This window comes from Cucurbita maxima, unplaced genomic scaffold, assembly GCF_002738345.1.
Source record: "Cucurbita maxima cultivar Rimu unplaced genomic scaffold, Cmax_1.0 Cma_Scf00034, whole genome shotgun sequence".
Lineage (NCBI taxonomy): Eukaryota > Viridiplantae > Streptophyta > Magnoliopsida > Cucurbitales > Cucurbitaceae > Cucurbita > Cucurbita maxima.
The window spans coordinates 2,019,757-2,039,938 of NW_019272050.1; the positions used below are offsets into that span (position 1 = coordinate 2,019,757).

Sequence of the window (20,182 nt, forward strand, 5' to 3'; positions counted from 1 at the left end):
TTTTTTTTTTTTTTTTTTTTTTTAATTTTCTTTTGTTTAGTCATCCATTCATTTTTTACGTCTTAAAAATAATTTTAAGATTTTTCACAAAATCAAAATAAATAAATAAAAAAACACACACACACACACAAATTCTATTTCCAAAAATATTTTTTAATTTTTAAAGTTTTATCGGTAATTTTGAAGCAGAAAGAAATGGTATGTAATTTTTCAAATCTCAAAACTATCGATTTTAGTGAGAGAATTAAATTCAATAAAAAATGCCGGACAATAGGATAGTAATTTTATATCCCATAATATTTTAGGTTTCTATATATTTTTTCAGAGCATATACAATTATACCTATTTTTGTTTACATAATTTTAAATTTAAAATTATCTCTAAAGAAAATTATGCTTTATTTATTTAATATTTGTCCGCAAATTTAAAATAGAAATTAATTTAATTTATAATAATAAAAAAAACCCGAAACTTCAAAAGCAACTTTATAAATAAAATATAAAACCTCTATTAAACGTATTAAACAACTTAGTTTTTGTTTTAGAACAAAACTATAATTCTTTAAACTAACTGAATATTGCAAAATATGTACTTTTTTTTTTTTAATTAAATAGAATTAGGATTCTTTAAAACAAATTATATATGTATGCAATCTTATTCTTCAAAAATGGAAATATATAAATAATAATAAACAATACCTCAAATTAATTAAATGTATAATTCTTTTCTAAGTGCAATGTTAATCAGCACATTTTCACAAGGACTCACTCATTCCGATCCGACAGCCCTACAATAAAGGAGTTTTTTTTTTTATAAAAAAAAAAAAAAATGAATGCATGCATGTAAATATGTATGAAGGAGTGGGCATGGAAATACGTACATGAGGGAGTAAAAGGTGAGGTCCTGAGGCAGAAGCATGACAAGGATTTGGCCCATACTCGGCCTATGCTGCATGTCTGGATCAACGCAACGAAGGGCAATTAAAAGCATTCGTTTGAGTTGCTTTGAAGTTGGCCTTTCTTCCAATTTGGAATCCACCATTTCCACTTCATCTTCACTCCCAATCAATGATTGTACCCATTCTATCAAATGTGCCTGCATTTTTTCGATATAAAATCATCATTCTACTATCCACTCACTTAGATTTGAGCTTGTTTTAGTCGGAGAAAAAACGTAGCATACTGTGATAGCTCAAGCTCACCGCTATCAAATAATGTCATTTTTTAACTGGTTTTTAAAACTCATATGCTAGGGAGAGATTTCCACTTTCGGACTTCCGCTCAAGGTTTTTAAAACACATTTGCTAGGAAGAGGTTTACACACCCTTATAAACAATGTTCCGTTCTCCTCTCCAACCGATGTGAGATCGCACACATACTAAAAACGCATCTACTAGCTACTAGGGAGAAGCTTCCACACCCTTATAAAGAATATTTCGTTCTCTTTTCTAACCGATGTGAGGTCTCACACATACTTACCTGGGATTCATTGGAGTCCACGGGAGCTCTACCAGTTATCATCTCCAAAAGAAGTATACCAAAGCTGTAAACATCCTCCTTTTCTGTGAATGGACTAGATGATCCATTGTTAAGGGATTCATATCTGAGAGCATTTGAAGAAGTGAGTGAGAATAGCATCAGAACAAGGAAAAGGGAAAAGGGAAAAGGATAGAGACCACTGACGCTTCTCCAACCAAAGGTCCCTGCAAGTTCTGTGGAGGAAAAAGGGCAAGTATACCGAAATTGAAAATCTTGGGATTCAAATTCTGATCAAGTAATATGCAGCTTGATCTTAGCCTGCCATGGAGAATTTGTGGTTCCACATCTTCATGAAGATACGCTAATCTGCAGAAACACACGCAGCTCCCAATGTTCTGAGTAGTGAAGGAAACAATTTTGCATCAATCTTTTCATGAATCAAAACACAGCATAGCATATATTTGTGCATACGTGCATCTTACCCTTTTGCAATGCCTTGAATAATGTTCATCCTATTGGACCATGACAGAGGGCTAAACGGTTTCAGTGGACATCCATGAAGCCATTGATGCAGATTCCCGTTATCTACATTTTCATAGACAAAAATCCTGAACAGCAAAGATACGAAGCTTTTCAATCTCATATTCTGTATTTATAAACCAATTTTTCGTAAAGAAAGGTGAAAGATGGGCATGAACATTACCTATTTTTCTCAATTCCTCGAGTGCGGTATCCAAGCAACTTGACCAGATTTTTATGGTTAATATGTTGAATTCTCTCCGCTTCTCGGATGAATTCATCGTCTTCAATACTGATAAATGAAGATTTAAATGGAGAAAATTCTCTCTAACAAAGATTTTATGAATCATTGATTTCATGCTGTGCGATGTTAGATCACAATAAAATGAATCAAGAGATATTGAATCACTAACGGGATTTGGTTGCATATATGTTGAATTTATGAGATTCAGAACATACCTGTTATTTGCATTGAATATCTTGACAATCACTTTTGTATCATCAGCCAAAATTCCAAGATAATCAACATTGTAATCTTCGATACTAATGACATTCTTTGCGCTGAATCCATCCGTCGCTAGCTCAATCTCATCGAGCGCAAATGTGCTCCTTCTATGCCCATCCTTGACCGCCGCTATCGAGTACCGACCGGCCGAATACTCCCAATCTGTGAAAATACTATACTGATCAATATTCGTACTACCTTGCCGTGAAAACTCATCATCGGAACCCTTCTTTTCGTCAATCTCCGTAGAAACTTCTCCTGAAATCGCCGTTTCACGATCTTCGCTTTGACAGTTCCGATTCCGCTTACGACGATGACAATAGAGTTGACAAATGAAGGTAAGAATAAGAATTAGAAGAAGAAATACACAAATCACAATCAGAACCCATAGTTTCACTCCCGATGCTGTGGGACTAGATAGCCACGTCTCAATAGAAACTAAGTTGAATGCCATGGCGGGAGAGGGAAATGGACCTGTGAAATTTAGAAGTCATTAATGAAGAAGACGATGTAGTTTTTGAGGCAGAAGGATTAAGGAAGTCACTAATCTGATCTCTTCGCATCGTTCGAATCCTTTGGTCGCTGATAACTCAAGTAGTTCTTCGACACGTTTCATGAAAATGTTAGCCACGTCACATTTTTCTATATTCATTATTTTTTTAGGAAAAAGATTTTGTTTTAATATTTTCTGATATTTAACACATTTTATAATATTATATAAAATAATCAAAATTTGATTAATATTGTACTATATTTACAAATACTTTTAAAATGCATTATATCTGTTATTTAGTTTTTAATTGTGCAGCTACTCCTTATATCAACCCGTGAAACAATATTGAGATATTTTCTATATTAATTTGTGAATTCAAATATTTAATCACGGTGAATTTTAAAATTAGTTCATAAATTTATGATTAGCTTTTACAAATAATAATAATAATAATAATAATAATAATAGCTTCATTAGGCAATTCTATAAACTACGAAAGCATATTCTTTTATCATTCTTGTTTGTAAATTATTATATGTTAAATTACATTAAAAAGAGTAATTTTAAAGTCTAAATTAAAATATTTTACATGAACTAAAATAAAATAAATTTCAAAGTGTGTTTTAGCCTAAGTTTCACATTTATATTCATGCTTCAATTGTTGGACATAGATAGCTATCCCGAGCAAAGCTAGTCAAAATGTAATTGGCTCACGCAAGCAAAGCTGCTTTATCTCTTCAATAGCATAATGCTCCTTTGATGGCTGCAGTTTGATTTCGAAGAGCTTTGGCCATAGCTTTCCTGTCACTGAAGGACGAAGTGGGGACATAATTAAGACATCAAATAATGATCGATGAACAATTAATAATTTTGTGTTGAGGATGGTTAAGAGTAAGTCCCACATTGGCTAAAGCAAAGTCATGAGAGCTTATGCTCAAAGTGGACAATATCAATACCATTATGCCTAAGATTTTGATTCCTTACCAAAAAGGCGATCTTTGCCGCTATCCCATGCAATGCCATTTAGAACATCAATCTGTGAGTAAGAATTGAATAATCAGAATTGAATCATCCAATAAATATAAAATCAATGGATTGAAGCGCTTACTCGTTTCCCCCTTTGCAACAATTCCCTTCTGTATCATGAAATGTAAGAAAAGTAAGATTAATGTGGAAATTCAAATTCTACTGATGATGAGAAACTTCATTACAATTATGCTGCTTAACATAATAAACAGTAATCAAAGAAAAACCTTAAAGATGGGAGGAGAATCCATCCAAGCACACTTCCATCTTCTATTGAGATTCTGACGATGCAATCAGTCTACAAAATGGAACCTTCAATTAGATCTTTACAGAGATGCAAGAAATAAATAACAATTATGAATGGGCACCTAAGAGTGTAATCATTTTAAGACTCTAGAAACTTTAGAACGACAATCAGAAATCGACCCGAAAAAAAGTGAATAAATATCTCGGAGAATATACCATAAAAACATTTGCCCAGATTTCTCCATTGACGAATTCCAGCTCATTGAGGTTATACACCTCATCTCCTTCATAACTCACAACCCATTTATTTGTAACTGCATTAATTGGGAAAATGGTATATTATTTATTAGTAACTCGGAACCCATTTTTTAGGGTCATGAAATTTAATTTAGAGTAAAACAACAGAGAAACCTGTAAATGTCTGTGGATCAATCTGATATAATGTTGATGTCCCATCACTTCCAAACAAAATTTTTCCATCTGTTGCCAACCCCCAACCATCAGTCATTTGATGAGTGAATTCCTTAACCTGCACACACAACATAAGTAACATTTAATTCAATTTAAAAAAAAAAATAATTCCCAAAATATAATCTACTTCAATATTACTAAATTTCCTCTTAACTTGAACAACCTAGTCATGAATCAAGCAGCCAAGAGGTCACATAAAAATTGAAGAACAATGAATAAAGATGAAGTACAAACTTTGCTTAAATTGTTTCGGTCATATATGAAACCAGTTTTCTTCAACCAAGTTACTTGAAACAGCCTACAAAAGAATATAGAAAGTGCTAAATTAGCAATACTGAAGACTCTACTAGGATACATTTCTAACTGCTATAATGAATAGAGATACATATGACGAAGTGAAGTAAGAACAAAGGTTAGGTGGCATATAAACTTTAACACCCTTATTATCCTTTTTGGACTTTCCCTTCCGGGATTCCCCTCAAAGTTTCCACACCCTTGTTACAATGAATGCTTTGTTTCCCTCTCCAACCGATGTGGAATCTCATATAAATACATAAAATTGGTTTGAGTTCCCGAGACAAAACACCAGATTAAATTCCTAGTTTTTATGGTACAATGAAATCATAAATGCCTCCATCACAATTCAATGAAAGAAGTGACCATTTGAGTTCATACTTCAATCGTTAATTTCCAAAACAAGAAATTCGTCATATTTTCTTCATAGATATTTGCAACGATAACTTATTAGGAAAGAACTGCCATTCTTTCAATGGCTGAATGGGCAACAAAAACAGTGCAGTTATTATTTAAACCATCACAGACCTTTCCCCAAGAAGTGTTAAGCCTTCCCCAAAGTAAGAGGCATCCATCTCGTGAAGAGCCTCGGTCTGTAGAGGAAAGTAAGTAAAATAAATAAATAAAAACCAGCAAAGAAATTGGAATGCAATGCTGAAATGTGTTCCCCTCAAAAAGTTTCTCTAGTCATCCGTTGAACTCTGTTTTGTTAGTATTATATGATTGATCAGCATGAATAGACAGTTAAAGACTCTAAGGTATTACATGTTTTTCATCTCTGGACGACATGAAAACTCAAAACATAATGAAAATTATCAAAATTTAACGATACATAACGTGATCAAAAGAATGAATGTAACGGGTAAAATTGTGTCGCTTCTTTTATTGCATACGAGAAATATGAAAATGAAAATTACCTTCCCAGTAGAGAGAGCGACTTTTCGAACTGACGACTGGAACAGAAAATGTAGTATAAAGTCAAAACCAGAGTAATCCAATATTCACCAAGTTAATTGATAGACAAGTGATATTAAAATTCACATAGCTAAAAAAATGTAATAATTTCCCCAACACAAATTAGCTAACAGCCGAACCCCACTACTAACAGATATTGTCATTTTTAGGCTTCTCCTCAAGGTTTTAAAACGCGTCTGCTAGGAAGAGGTTTCCACACCCTTATAAGTAATGCTTCGTTCCTCTCTCCAACCAATGTGGAATTTCACAATCCACCCTCCTTAGAGGCCTAGTGTCTTCACTGACACATTTCACAAACCGCTCCCAATCGTTCCCCTCTCCAACCGATGTGGGATTTCACAATCCACCCATTTGGGGGCCAGCGTCCTCATTGGCACACTGCCTGGAGTTTGCCTTTGATACCATTTGTAATGGTCCAAACTCACTGCTAACAGATTACCCTTTTTGGGCTTTCCCTTTCGGGTTTCTCCTCAAGGTTTTAAAACGCATCTGCTAGGGAGAGGTTTCCACACCCTTACAAGGAATGCTTTGTTCCCCTCTCCAACCGACGTGGGATCTCACATAATTGACGGATGAGAAGAAACTACATAATGAAAGTTTTAAATCCCTGCTCAAATTCTAATCACAGTATTTTTTTGGAAGAGAAGAAACGGAGATCAGGTCATTGTGCCCATCCGAGACAAAGCTACAAAACAAGGACATGCTGATCAGAAAGGATGATACAATGAATTGTTCTTGGACATGATTGGCAAAAATTGTAAAGAAGCTATAGAAATTGTCTGCTTTTAATTACACGAATCTGAACAAAATGTAAATTCACCTGTCCATAGAGGCCAGTTGACTCAAACAGTGTGTCATTTTCTACATAAACCAGTCCCTGGAGAAGCAAGAGACAAGAGTTATCAAAAACAATACTCATGAATGAGCTTTGTAATATAAAATTCCAACAGAAAACAGTGTGCCCTGCTCATAATATGAACATCCGATTATCCAATAGTCAGCTAAAAGCAGACAAGAACACGACAACAACGCCTCACTAGGAATAGGTACACAAATCAACTCGTGAATTGAAGAAAAATGCTTAGACGGAAAATTACAAGATAACACTTCGGAAATGGTCTCCATGCATTTGTATCAGTATGTGGCGATGAACAGTATTGATGAATTTCAACCAAGTTCAATCACAACAACAATATAATGACCCTAGCTTCGGAGAAAAGTTCTCCCGAGCAAAAATAATGAAGAGACTGGAAATGGCTCGAAAATTGAGATACCTGAGTGAAGGCTCTAGGATCGTGAGGAAATTCGTTGACCACCTCAATAGAGTAAATTATTGGCGATTGAACTCCATATTTGGCCGATCTACGCAATGCATTCAAAGAAAGGCCGGAGACCAGAACAATAAAGAAGATCAGGCAAATCGAAACCAGCAGGGCAGTACTTCTAGGGATACGGAAAGGTCGAGAAGAAGGCCGAGAAGCCATGGCTGCAGAGGTCTTGAAATTCGACCGCTTAGACTGCCTCCTCTTCCATGATCCAGCTGCCATTGGATGGCAGATTATTAATTAATAGCAAAGAAGGCAGAGAAATGATCCAATCGGCATGGTTTAATTAGGAAGACGCTTAGATTATGGAGACTGGAAGGCAGAAGAAGCAACGCTGAGTTTGGAGTTGAAAATGGAATACGGATAATCCATTGGAGGAGATCCGTCTCCAACTCTTCTACTCCCGCCGATACTTTTTGATTCAGCGTTCGCGCATGGAAAGCCCAAATTAAAAATAATAATAATAAATAATAAATATTGATTAGATTATTATTAAGGAAGAAAAAATCAAAATTGAGTTATATCAATTAAAATCATAAATTCATTATTATATCAATTTTAACTCTGAAAATGTTTAAAAGATGATTCTTCATGTGTAAATAATCTGAAATGATAATTACTCTCCTATTCCCTACCAATTAGCTTAAATACTGAGAATTAAGCAATAATGAATAAATATGTAGATATTTACCTATAATAAAATATTAATATATATGATAAACTATAATTGGATACTAAATATCCTTAACGCAAACAAAACTAAAACTATAATGTTATGGGAGGATGAGGAGGGGTTGCCTTCAAACTTTCTTGTCCCTTTATATCATTGTGAGATTCTATATTGGTTGGATAGGAAAAACAAAACATTGATTACACAAAGTGTGGAAACCGCTCCTAGTTGATGCATTTTAAAAACTATTAAGACTAACGATGATACGTGACAAGCCAAAACGAAGGATATCTACCAGAAATAGGTTTGAACTATTGTTACAAGTGGTATCAGAGTCCTAGTAGACACATCTTAAAAAAAGTGAAGACAATATCTACTAATAATAGAAAAATACGATACTTTTATTATTAGGATGGATACACCATAGTTTCTATGTCAAAACTTAGAACTATACATATGCTCGGAAAGCAGGTAGTAGAGAGGTGTGCAGAATGGCCATCAATTCCTCCCCTTCCCTCTTGCTCTACAAGTAATAGTGGCCAGTGGGCGAAAATATTCAACAGCAATACAAGACTGGTTTGTTTTCTAGTGCAGCATTAAGGAAGGCTCGACTAGGTACAATTCGACGAAGTAGAAGTCGCCATTGCCATCTCCAACAGAGGAACTCTCCAGCTTTGTTTTTATTACTACCCATGTTCCATGAACGCATCATATGATGATAGTACCCTTTTCTGCATAATAGATAACATGTAATCAAAACAATCATAATTTTTAAAAAATGCTAAATTTCCTTCACTCGTCTCATGTTTCAAAAAAAAATTTATTCCGTTTGTTCGAGCAAAATTAAATATGAACAGTCAACTAAATTCTGAAATGGGGTCGTAGATCCGAGGTTGAACAGTTAACAAAACTCTCTGCCTCAGGAACAACAGAGTTTTGGTATAGAAGACAGAGAAGTAAATACTCACATGATCCTCGAAGTCAGGGCTGGACAGATTAATAGCCAAGTTTCTCATCAGCAAAAGTACCTGAAGAGCGGATAAGGGTATCAGATATTTACTATATAAGTTGTTTGAAGCATATTACTATATTTATAGAGTGTTAGGTAGAACATTATGTGAACTACAAAACTAGTAAATGGGCTGAATTTCAGATGGAAGTATAGCTATGTGAAGCCAATCAATGGTATTTCATAATGGAACCAATGAAATTGGAACGAAGAACATACAGTTTCGACGTCTATTTGGTCCATCTTTTTTAACCTCTGCAAATGATCTATGGCTGTTGGGTCGAACACGCTGCCAATGAAGTTATAAACCTGACCAAAATCTGGCAGAACTGCATATAAACAACAGCCAGTAATAAGTGATGGTAAACAAAGCAGCCTCTTAAGGACAATTATCTATACATCTACTGCTCAGGAAATTTAATAATACTTTACCTCTCAACGGGAGGCTGTTATTTTCCTCGATGCTTGATGATTTAGTTGGAAAACGTGTTCTTGTAATGCTACAGTTATTTTGTTTAACTTCCCCTGCAAACATAAAATATAAAGGAATGATCTAAAGCAATCAAAGCATCCAAAACAAATGGAAAACTAAACAAAACCAAGAAGAAAAAAGGATTAAGATCATGTTCAGAGACTTCAGGCTCAATTGTGATATGGCAATTCAAACCTCTTGCAGTTTGAGAGAAATTGGCAGTCTGGATAGAATGATCCGCCCTGGAAGGCATGGCAGCAGCAGAAACAAAACTCACAGGAACCGAAGAGGAATCTGGCTTTGTAATGCATTCCGGTTCAACAGATGGTGGCTGTAATGGCAGTGACACGAGTGCAAGATCTGAGATCATAATGAGAAGCCATTAGCAAAATTTACTTGACTTTTCAAAAGAAAAACTGGAGGTTGAAGTTGTTCTGACCGATTTTTGAAGCTTTTTGAGGATATGGATGAGCAGCTTTCCTCTGTTGACTCTGGCAAATCGGATGTCGACGGAAAAAATTGGCCGAAGGTTTCTTCGAAGGAAAAATTAGCGGAAGTAAAAGGAGAGAGAGAGAGAGAGATTCGCTGGTAATGCTGAAGACTCGATATTTTTTATTTTACATCCGTTGAATGGTTTAAATAATAAATCTAATTACAAAAATAGAAAAACCAAATATACACAAATAGAATAAGTGGACGAAGACTCCGCCACTCTGCCAAAACAATGGCCCCTAGAATCACGCTCCTCCATTCGCGTGAACTCATATGTTTTTTACAAACCTAACTAAATAAGGCAGAGCTTTTATTTAACAATCTCCTCCTAAAAGCTGTACCTTATTATTTGAACTCCGATCTTTGAGCGTAGTTCTTCAAATTTCACCCGCGCCAGGGATTTGGTGAAAATGTCTCCAAGTTGTTCCTCTGTTCGGATGAAATCAATTTTGATGAGCCCTCGATCTGCACATTCTCGAATGTAGTGGAATCTGATTTCTATGTGCTTGCTCCGGTCGTGCAAAACTGGATTTTTGATCAGGGAGATCGTAGCTTTGTTGTCTATGTATAGCATTGGTGGATCGCTTTCTCTCCCGATGATTTCTTCCATTAGTCGTGCAAGCCAGATCCCTTGAGTTGCTGCCATCGAAGCGGCGATGTATTCTGCTTCGCAGGAAGACAAAGCAACTACCTTCTGTTTTGTTGATTGCCAGCAGATCGCGCCGCCTGAGAGAAAGTAGATCATTCCGCTGGTGCTCTTACGATCATCAACGTCACCGGCCATATCACTATCGCTGTAGCCGACCAGTTTGAGTTTCTCCTTTTCGCTCCCAGCGCAGTATCTTACGCCCCAGTCTCTGGTTCCGGCTACATAGCGCAGGATGCGCTTGACAGCCACTAGATGCTCCTCCCTAGGTGCTTCCATAAACCTACTCACATATCCAACAGAATAAGCAAGATCAGGACGAGAGTTTACCAGATAGCGCAGACTCCCGACAATGCTGCGGTAATTGGTGGAGTCGACTGTCGTCGTAGTGCCGGCCTTCCTTAGTTGAAGTCGGGCCTCCATTGGCGTCCTGGTAGGATTACTGTCCACAAGCCCAGTTGTGTCCAGCAGCTTTCTCGCGTATGCACTTTGGCAGATGGAGATGCCGGAAGAGTTCTGTTGCACTTCGATGCCGAGGTAGTAGCTGAGCACACCGAGATCGCTCATCTCGAAGTTTTTCGACATCTCCTTCTTGAACCTTCCGAGGACTCCCACGTCGCCTCCAGTGATTATGAGGTCGTCGACGTACACTCCCACGATCAGTCGCTTTTTGCCGTGGCCGTACGTGTACATGCCATGCTCAGAGGCACAACGTTTGAAATTCAGTGACAGTAGGGTACTGTCGAGCTTCGCGTTCCAGGCTCGTGGGGCTTGTCGAAGCCCGTAGAGTGCTTTGTGCAGGCGCAGTACCTTATTAGGGTTGTCGTTATCCAGGAAGCCAGGTGGTTGTCGAACATAGACGGTCTCCTTCAACTCTCCGTTAAGGAAAGCAGACTTTACGTCCATATGGTGAACCTCCCAAGAGTGATGTGCTGCAATTGCCAGCAGGAAACGAACGGATTCTAACCTTGCTACTGGCGCAAATACCTCTTCGAAATCCACTCCTTGCTTCTGGACGTAGCCCTTCGCCACCAGACGAGCCTTGTGCTTCACAACTTCTCCTTTTTCGTTGCGCTTCAGTTTGAAGACCCATTTGAGCCCTATGGCTCGGTGTCCCGGTGGCATATCCTCCAGACTCCACGTCTGGTTCTCAGTGATGGATGTCATCTCCTCCTGCATTGCCTTCCGCCAGCACGGGTTCTTTTCTGCTTCGGCGAAGGTGTTTGGTTCATCTGCACTGACGGCATGTAGTTCGGCCACTTCCTCGAGCTCGCGCGCTGCTAGTCCAGGTGGTTCACCTCCTCCCACTAGGTCATCCATCCTCCGGTACCTAGCCTCCAGATCAGTATCGTGATCGGCATCCAGCGTCGAATCCGCAGTCCGTGGTGTTGCGAATTCCACTGGTTCAGGTGGTGCACCTGCTGGCGGCGGTGACGTCTCCTGATGCTGGGCTCCTCCTTCTTCAGGCTCAGTGACGAGGTACTCCACCGTGAATTGATTTGGATTACGGTCTGCCTCGATCACGTCATTCCACTGCCAGAAGGTGCTTTCGTCGAAGACGACGTCGCGAGACACGTGAGCTCGCCCCCCCACAGGATCATAGAGTCTGTACGCCTTGCTCCCGGGTTCGTAGCCGATGAAGACGACCTTCAGCCCCCTGGGATCGAGCTTGGCGAGATGGGGACGTGTTACCTTCATGTATGCGACGCAGCCGAACACGCGAAAATGATGTACTGTTGGTTTTTTGTTGTACCAGGCTTCATATGGCGTCTTCCCGTCGAGGCTTCGGGTTGGTGACCGATTGAGGAGATAGACAGCCGTCATTACTGCCTCTCCCCAGAATCTCCCAGGCATCCCGGCCGTCACCAACAATGACCTCGCTGTCCCGACAATGGTCTGATTTCGGCGCTCTACCACTCCGTTCTGTTGGGGGGAGTAGGGCGCCGTTAGGTGCCGTTGTATGCCGACCTCATCGCAGTACTTACTGAAACTTGCCGAGGTGAATTCTCCGCCACGGTCTGTGCGCAGCACTCGCATCTTCTTCTCACATTCGGCCTCCGCTCGCGCTTTAATGCGCTTAACCGCCTCTGCCGCCTCACTTTTCGCTTGCAGCAAAGTCAGCCACATGAAGCGGCTTTTGTCATCGACTAACAGGAGGAAGAGACTCTTACCGCCTGGGGTCGCCGGCTTGATGGGCCCGCAAGTATCGCCGTGTACAAGCTCCAATGGCTCATCGGCTCGGTAGGCTGTTCGAGACGGAAAGGGTGTGCGCCTCTGTTTGCCGATGAGGCACCCGTCGCACAGCTTGTTCACGCCTTTGATTTCTGGCAAGCCGTGCACCAACTCCTTCTTCTGTAACTTTTCTAGGGCAGGAAAGTTTAAGTGTCCGTACCTTGCGTGCCACCTCCAAGATACCTCTTCGGTCTTGGCCGAGAGGCTAACGGGTTGGTCTATCTCTAACTCCAGGATGTAAAGACGGTTTGTGGTTCGTCTTGCCTGCGTGAGCAGCCGTCGTTGATTATCGCAGATTTTCAGTAGTCCGCGCTCGATGGAAATGAAGCAGCCTGTCTCATCGAGCTGACCCAGGCTCACAAGGTTAGCCTTGAGCCTCGGGATGAAGTAGACGTCGGTCAGCTTGCGATGCTCGCCTCCCTTACTGACGAACAGGATGGTGCCGCGCCCTTCGATCTCGACGACGGAGCCGTCGCCGAATTTCACCGTCCCACGGATCCCCGAGTCGAGCTCGGAGAACGCAGATCTAGCCCCGGTCATATGGTTTGTTGCCCCTGTGTCAAGGATCCATTGCTGGTGCTCGTGTTGCTCGTCCCTTTCGCCGATCTGAGCGAACACTCGCTCCTCCTCCAGTTGAATTGGCTCCCCAGTTGGTGCCAGCTTTGCTACGCCCAACTGGAGCTCTTTCTTGGGTTCAAGATCGTCGTCGGAGTTGGAATCGAAATTGGGGACGCATGCGGTTACCATGAAGAGAGCTGGCTCGTCCTCCTCGGATTGAGCCACATGGGCCTGGGCCTTTTCGGCCTTCTCCTTATTCCTCAGCTTGCTCCAGCAATTTCTGCCCAGGTGTCCTCTCTTCCCACAGTTCGAGCAATGGATCGGCCTGCCATTGGTCGACTCCTTCTTTTGATTCTCATCTTTCCCGCGCGTGCGCCCGTGGGACATCCATGGCTTCTTACCGCCTTTGCGGCTGGAGGAGGACCCGTTGCTCTCGCCGGTGTTGTCGCGGAGCTTTAGGCGTGCAAGCCATTCCTCCTCCGTGAGGAGTAGACGGCCCTCCTTGTCAACAGCTGAAGTGATATTCTTCTTCCGCTGCTCGACGTTACGTAGTCTTCCGGTCACCTCTTCCACTGTTAGGTCGTTCACGTCAAGCAATGTCTCGATTGAAATCGCGACTTGCTCGAGGTGATCGGGAACGACCTGCAACATCTTCTTCACGATTTCTGTCTCGCTGATGCCACCACCGAGGGTGGTGATGCTGTTGGCGAGCCCCGTGATCCGCATTGAAAAATCATCGACGGATTCGCCGTCCTTAAAGCGAATCTCCGAGAGCTCCTTTCGCAGTTGCTCGATGTTGGATTCCCGCACTCGCTGTACACCGACCCGACGGGATTTGATTCCCTCCCAGGCCGATTGTGCGGTGCGCTTGGTGGAAAGAGAAGCCAGCATCTCTGGGGGCACAGATCGTAATATGGCGGCGAACGCCAGCCGATCCTCCCGGTACTCGATTGTTTCTCCTTCCTCTGGCTCGACAGCGTGCCATAACCCTTGCGCCTGTAGGTTAACACGCATCAACAAGGCCCACTCGTTGTAGTTGGACCTTGTCAACATCGGGTACTGAACGACGGCGGTCGTTGTCTCTCTGATCACTCGCTCAACAACTACTCGACGCCCGTCATCACGATGTCGGCCACGGCCTCTTCGTGGTGGTGATGGAGATGCCGGCACTTGGCGGCGTGGAGGAGTGAGCGAGCCTGCTTGAGATGGGCCCCACGATGTATTTATTTTTGTGCTTTGCATTTTCTTCTACTCGAACCTAAGACCTGTGTGTTATTAGATCGACGCTCTAACCACTTGAGCTATTCAACTTGATTGTTGATAGGTTGGCTCTTCTGTGATGGTATACTACCGATCGCTTCAACCAGGCTCTGATACCACTTGTTGACTCTGGCAAATCGGATGTCGACGGAAAAAATTGGCCGAAGGTTTCTTCGAAGGAAAAATTAGCGGAAGTAAAAGGAGAGAGAGAGAGAGAGATTCGCTGGTAATGCTGAAGACTCGATATTTTTTATTTTACATCCGTTGAATGGTTTAAATAATAAATCTAATTACAAAAATAGAAAAACCAAATATACACAAATAGAATAAGTGGACGAAGACTCCGCCACTCTGCCAAAACAATGGCCCCTAGAATCACGCTCCTCCATTCGCGTGAACTCATATGTTTTTTACAAACCTAACTAAATAAGGCAGAGCTTTTATTTAACATCCTCTTAGGTCGAGGAGGAGGCAAGTGTTCGCCTGTCCCGCTCTTCTCAACCTTCAGGAAGTACTTCTGGGCATGACTACGTATCTGTAACAAACCATCATCTTATTTACACCACTTCAAGATCAACAGGTTTCTAACGAAACAGAACAAGACATACAGATTTACTTCATAATCTTTAAATTTTCATACATTTAGCATTAAACTCGACTCTAAATTATGCAATAAAGTTGCAATTTCCAGATCTTATCTATAGAAATCTTAGAAACACTATTGAAAGATTGAAAACATTCCCAGATTTGTTCATTAGATCCGTACAAACAAAAGGGGAACGTGAGACAAGTGTCTTACATTACCTGAATGACAGTCTTGGATCCAACAAACGCCTCAATCTTCTTCCAGTCTCGATCAAACCTAAAACATGTAATCAAGAGAAAACGCAAGTAAACTGAAGGAACAGTCAAATACTCCAAAATCACTTCGAGAAAACAAGCGCAATGCCTCCACTCATGAATCCAGAAGCCTTAAATAAGGAAAAACAAGAACGGAGAATTCGAAGAAACTCTTATTTACTAACAAAAATTCAAAGAAACTCCAGTCGAACAGAAGAGAGAACAGAGAAGCTGGAAAAGAAATAGAAGATTATACAGTTGAATAGCTTCGAGGAACTTATCGTGCTCAGGCTCAGTCCAGCTCTCTCTGCACTTGGTGATGGTGTAAGGTTTCCGAGCTCTCTTCGAAAGATCCTCCTTCGACGACGTCGGAGCAGCGTTGAACGGTAAAGCCATTTGTACGGATCCAATTCGGAATATACAGCCAGGTTTAGCCCGAGCACGAGGTTCGAGAACGGCAGTTTGCAGTTGCCAGTACCATTGATATTTTCCGTGGAGATACTTTGAAATGATCGGCTGCGGCGGGTGTATGTTTAGTACAAAACGTACAAGCAACAGAAATATGACACGTGTCTGTTAGCATTGATTTTTAAGAGTCAAAGCGAGGTACTGGGTGCGGCGGCAGGTAGAAGAGTGTGGCTGGAAGGTTGGAGGGAAAGAAGGGAACCGTTATGTGGGGAATGAAAAAGAGTTCCCTTATCAATGGGAAGACACGTGTCGAATGATGCCTCGGTGGCTTAAAAAAGTGGAAGATATTTTTATTGGGACCTACACGCTCGAATTTGTACCACCCATCAAATCTTATCTTTTTCTCAGCTTCGCGCAAATGGTCCGCAGTAATTTTATATGATTTACGTTCTCGAAAATTCTACACAATCTTAATTTTACCGTCTCAAACACGGAAATTCTACATAATAAATATATGCTATTATTATGCGATTAAAAAAAAAAAAAGGAGAAGGTAACATACAATATGTTCCTCTCTAATCTCCTCTTTTTAAGGGGCGTTTGCTTCATGGGTTGGAGAAGGATTTTGAGGTGGAAAATGACGTGGATTTATAAAAATCATATTTTAAGGGGGGAATTAATTCATTGAAATCATCATTTTAATATTTCGAATACTATCTAGAATCTCCAGGTAATTGGGAAAAAATGGACAAACATTCATACTTCCGGATACCGAATTTACAAAGGTAACGAAGTTCTTACTGAAATTACATTCACACAGTAGCTTCTCGACGTTTTATTTCTTAATTACAAACGGTCGAAATAAAATCACCACCGCCGACTATAATTTCAGTTCGAAGCCGGATCGACACCGACGGACCTGAGCGTCTCAGTACGATGGCGATGAGCATAAGCATCGCCGAGTTGAGGATCGTAAGGAACGCGATAATTGCGTAATTTCTCGAGTTCCTGAACGTGAGCCACTTTTCTGAAGAACGATTTAGCGAAGAACTTCTCAGTCTCCTCCGCCACGTGCTCTGGCTCTGCCACCTCCGGAATCGTCTCTCTGCGTTTCTTCCGAACGGAAACGGACGGCGAATGAGCCAACTGCTGCTTCGCCGTGTGCAATCCGAGGGCTACAGAAAGCGCAATCAGACCGATCGCCACATAGACGGGGACAAAATCGCCGGCTCGTGACGCCTTCAGCTTGCTCTGTTGCTGCTGGTAATCGTGATCGAATCGTGAGAAATCGGCCGCCGGCGCGTAAGATTTCATCCTCGCCTCCGTCGCCGTAGCATATGACTTGGGGCTTTTATTCACAGTTCTGAAGCTATTTGCTGCCACTCGAGCTGCCAAATACCTGAACGCCATTTTTTATTACGACGGACGATGTAAAACCTTGAAGGGATTCAATAATGGATGAAAGTGACCGTGCCGGATTTTATAGGGACGGAGAAATTAAGAGACGGTTCTGGAACCATGGGGAGGCCGCTACCGGAAGAAGAAGACGATATACGTGTCGGCTGAATAGAGAGGACACGTTTCATGGAAGTCTCTTGAAGTTGCCGAGTGTAACTTTTTTTTCATTCATTTCTTTATTATTATTATTATTATTATATTATCTTTATTAAAAAAGAATTTTGCCATGCTTTTAAATTCGGATTTTGATTTTTAAAATTGTCCATCTTAATAAATTTAAAATTGTTAAATTTCAATTAATTTATTAGGGATAATTTTAAATTTACAAGATGTGTGATTTTGCTTTGAAATTGATGATAGTAACATTCCATAATAAACATTTTTAATTAAGAGAGAAAAAATTCATGAATGAAAAGGAGAAGTGGTTTTTATTTTTTATTTTTTTAAATAATAGTGAAATATGAGAAAATAGTTTGACCCAGAGGACACTGCAGATTAAACTTAAACCAAACGACACGTCAACAACTACAATGTTATCCACCAAAATGCCAATAAGAAACAGACTTTGGTCTTGTCTGCTCGAATTCCTTCCAAGTTGCAATTGCTTCAAGCATTTACAATTTCTCTATAAAATATCTTCCTTTTATTATTAGTCATTAATATCTTCTGCAACTCTCTCTCTATGGAAGCGAAGGTTAGAAACCCGGGTTTGTTAATTTTAATTTCTAATTTTTTAGTAAATATATAGAATTATGTCTCTGCATAATTGATTCTTCAATCTTACTTGGCAAATATGTATATATATTATTAACCTAAATTATACTAGGAAATGAAAATCGTGCATTAAATAATTTATTTGAAAGGAATGTTTTTTTATTGAGGAATCCAATTCGTACAAAATTGAATAAGAAAATTTCGAAAATATGGATTGAAATAGGTTGCCTCTTAAAAAATATTGGTTTTTGTGGGCAGAAAATAGTGCTGGAAATAACGCTCTACAATGAAGACGACAAGAAAAAAGCCATGACTATAGTTTCTAAACTAGCAGGTAATATAATAATTTATGATTAAATTAAGTTCATATTTTTGTTCTTCCTTATAATTTCCATATAATACACCGATAGAAAATGCAATTAAAATTATTAGAGCAATAAAAGGAGAATAAAATTTATATTAAAGATATATATATATATATATATATATATATATATATATATATATATCTGTTTGGGTAGGGGTGAATTCAATTTCCATGGAAATGAAAGAAAAGAAAATGACAGTGATCGGGGAAGTTGATCCAATATGCATGGAAATAAACAAACATTTCAAATTTGATGAATTCTTGAAAGAAAAATATCAATCTATATTAATAATGTTTGAGAATTTTAAATTAGAAATTATAAATTAATTATTTCTAAATAAGTTAAGAAAATAGGAGTGCTCAAGAATATAAGCAACCATTCATTAACGTAAATATATGCCATTAACGGTTATAATACAATGCGAAATTCTAATATATTATTTAAATTGATTACCTTAGAGGACTCCTTCTCCCAATCAATGCCAGAACGATACGGCGACGTTTTTGAGAAGGAAACAGCGCGTAAGTTGCATTTTAATGACTGGAATAATACGACGACGTTTGGTAAGGAATCAGCGCAATTATATAGACATTTATTTATGCAGTTTTGTCTACATTACCGGTATTTCAACGGAGCAGACTTATCCGGAATATGATATCTTCGTAACCAAACAGAGCAAATTAGTCTCCTCCACGATTGGCTTCGTCTTCCTCCTTCCACATCTCAACCCAATTCTTCTGCGCCTCATCCCATCCAAACAGAGTCCCTTCCTTCTCCGGATCCAAACTCGTCGACAGCGTCCCGTAAGCGATTCCCATCGTCGAAGCTCCAAATGTCAAAAAAATCGTCAAAAACGGCAGCCAAATTGGAACATGCCAAAGTTTCTGCTCATGGACCGCCTCTAAGATCTTCACCAATGTCACGCCGAACGCCATCGGAATTCCAACGAAAGCCAAGATTCTCGTTATGATCCTCTTGGCTACGGCCTCCGGAATTTCATCGTCGTCGCCGCCGTCTCTGCTATTGTTTTGGTCGGAAAGTTTTTTCACGGCGGTTTCTCTGTCTTTCGCTGTTGCCGGAGAACCTGTGAAACCCTTGGCGTTTAGTTGGATTTGGCCTCGGGATGTTCCTGTGAAAACTCTGAGATTCTTGGTGGTTGTTGAGTTATCGATTCGGCTTCTCTGTTTCCATGGCGGAGGCTTCGAGAGGTCGAGAGCGTGCCGGAAGGAACACACCAGAGCTTTCATGGCGACTTGGTTTTTTAATTGGCTTCACTTAATTTTATTGCCGGAAATCTTATCCGAAAGCCTTGTCTTATGAGATGGACGGTGGCGCTTCATCATCGAAAAGATATTTTTTACATTTGATATTCGCATTTTTTTGGATTTTTTATTTCCTCTTTTCTCGATGATTTTATCGATTTTATTTATTTTTATTTTATTAATTGTTTATAATACTATAAATTTATATGCCAATATTGTTCTAATTTTATATTTATTATGTTAACATGTGTTTTTTCAGTACTTAAAAGGTAGTTTACACGTATTAATTCAAATATTAGGTTTTCCTTTATTTTGATTCAAACATTTAGATTCATTTGTAAATGATATAGATCAATTATTTTGAATTATGCATAGTTTTTTTTATTTATTTATTTGTAAAATATTATATTTTTTTAAAGTACACATAAAATAAAAATCAAACAATAAATAAAGCATATTTT

The 20,182-nt window shown here is 39.6% G+C and overlaps 5 protein-coding genes across 6 annotated transcripts; all 5 read right to left on the reverse strand.

Moving 5' to 3' along the window:
• Positions 1–723: 723 nt before the first annotated feature.
• On the reverse strand, positions 724–3,087 carry LOC111467598 (probable serine/threonine-protein kinase At1g01540). The gene is made up of 7 exons (XM_023112565.1): positions 2,457–3,087; positions 2,182–2,289; positions 1,961–2,086; positions 1,683–1,844; positions 1,479–1,602; positions 881–1,095; positions 724–787 (listed from the first exon to the last, which is right to left on the reverse strand). Exons 1-7 carry the CDS (start codon positions 2,954–2,956, stop codon positions 769–771), a joined length of 1,254 nt encoding a protein of 417 aa, XP_022968333.1. The 5' UTR covers positions 2,957–3,087; the 3' UTR covers positions 724–768.
• A 535-nt stretch (positions 3,088–3,622) lies between these two features.
• LOC111467739 (glutaminyl-peptide cyclotransferase-like) lies at positions 3,623–7,746 on the reverse strand. The gene is made up of 11 exons (XM_023112766.1): positions 7,282–7,746; positions 6,828–6,884; positions 5,950–5,985; positions 5,561–5,625; positions 4,973–5,036; positions 4,679–4,796; positions 4,484–4,581; positions 4,249–4,319; positions 4,104–4,131; positions 3,980–4,031; positions 3,623–3,802 (listed from the first exon to the last, which is right to left on the reverse strand). The coding sequence occupies exons 1-11, from the start codon at positions 7,552–7,554 to the stop codon at positions 3,690–3,692; spliced, it is 975 nt and encodes a 324-aa protein (XP_022968534.1). The 5' UTR covers positions 7,555–7,746; the 3' UTR covers positions 3,623–3,689.
• Positions 7,747–8,385: 639 nt separating this feature from the next.
• LOC111467743 (protein REVEILLE 6-like) lies at positions 8,386–15,999 on the reverse strand. Of its 2 annotated transcripts, none has more exons than XM_023112773.1 (10): positions 15,768–15,999; positions 15,476–15,533; positions 15,124–15,206; positions 9,923–9,963; positions 9,679–9,843; positions 9,444–9,536; positions 9,231–9,340; positions 8,971–9,030; positions 8,693–8,733; positions 8,386–8,575 (listed from the first exon to the last, which is right to left on the reverse strand). In XM_023112773.1, exons 1-10 carry the CDS (start codon positions 15,905–15,907, stop codon positions 8,410–8,412), a joined length of 957 nt encoding a protein of 318 aa, XP_022968541.1. In that variant the 5' UTR covers positions 15,908–15,999; the 3' UTR covers positions 8,386–8,409. The 2 variants fall into 2 exon arrangements, with proteins under 2 accessions (XP_022968541.1, XP_022968540.1); XM_023112772.1 differs by having other exon boundaries at positions 8,445–8,578; positions 8,647–8,733; positions 15,768–15,991.
• A 645-nt stretch (positions 16,000–16,644) lies between these two features.
• LOC111467595 lies at positions 16,645–17,385 on the reverse strand. The gene has a single exon (XM_023112563.1). It carries the CDS (start codon positions 17,327–17,329, stop codon positions 16,808–16,810), a length of 522 nt encoding a protein of 173 aa, XP_022968331.1. The 5' UTR covers positions 17,330–17,385; the 3' UTR covers positions 16,645–16,807.
• A 1,430-nt stretch (positions 17,386–18,815) lies between these two features.
• Positions 18,816–19,832, reverse strand: LOC111467790 (uncharacterized protein PAM68-like). The gene is made up of 2 exons (XM_023112860.1): positions 19,079–19,832; positions 18,816–18,999 (listed from the first exon to the last, which is right to left on the reverse strand). The coding sequence occupies exon 1, from the start codon at positions 19,704–19,706 to the stop codon at positions 19,140–19,142; it is 567 nt and encodes a 188-aa protein (XP_022968628.1). The 5' UTR covers positions 19,707–19,832; the 3' UTR covers positions 18,816–18,999; positions 19,079–19,139.
• Positions 19,833–20,182: the final 350 nt, after the last annotated feature.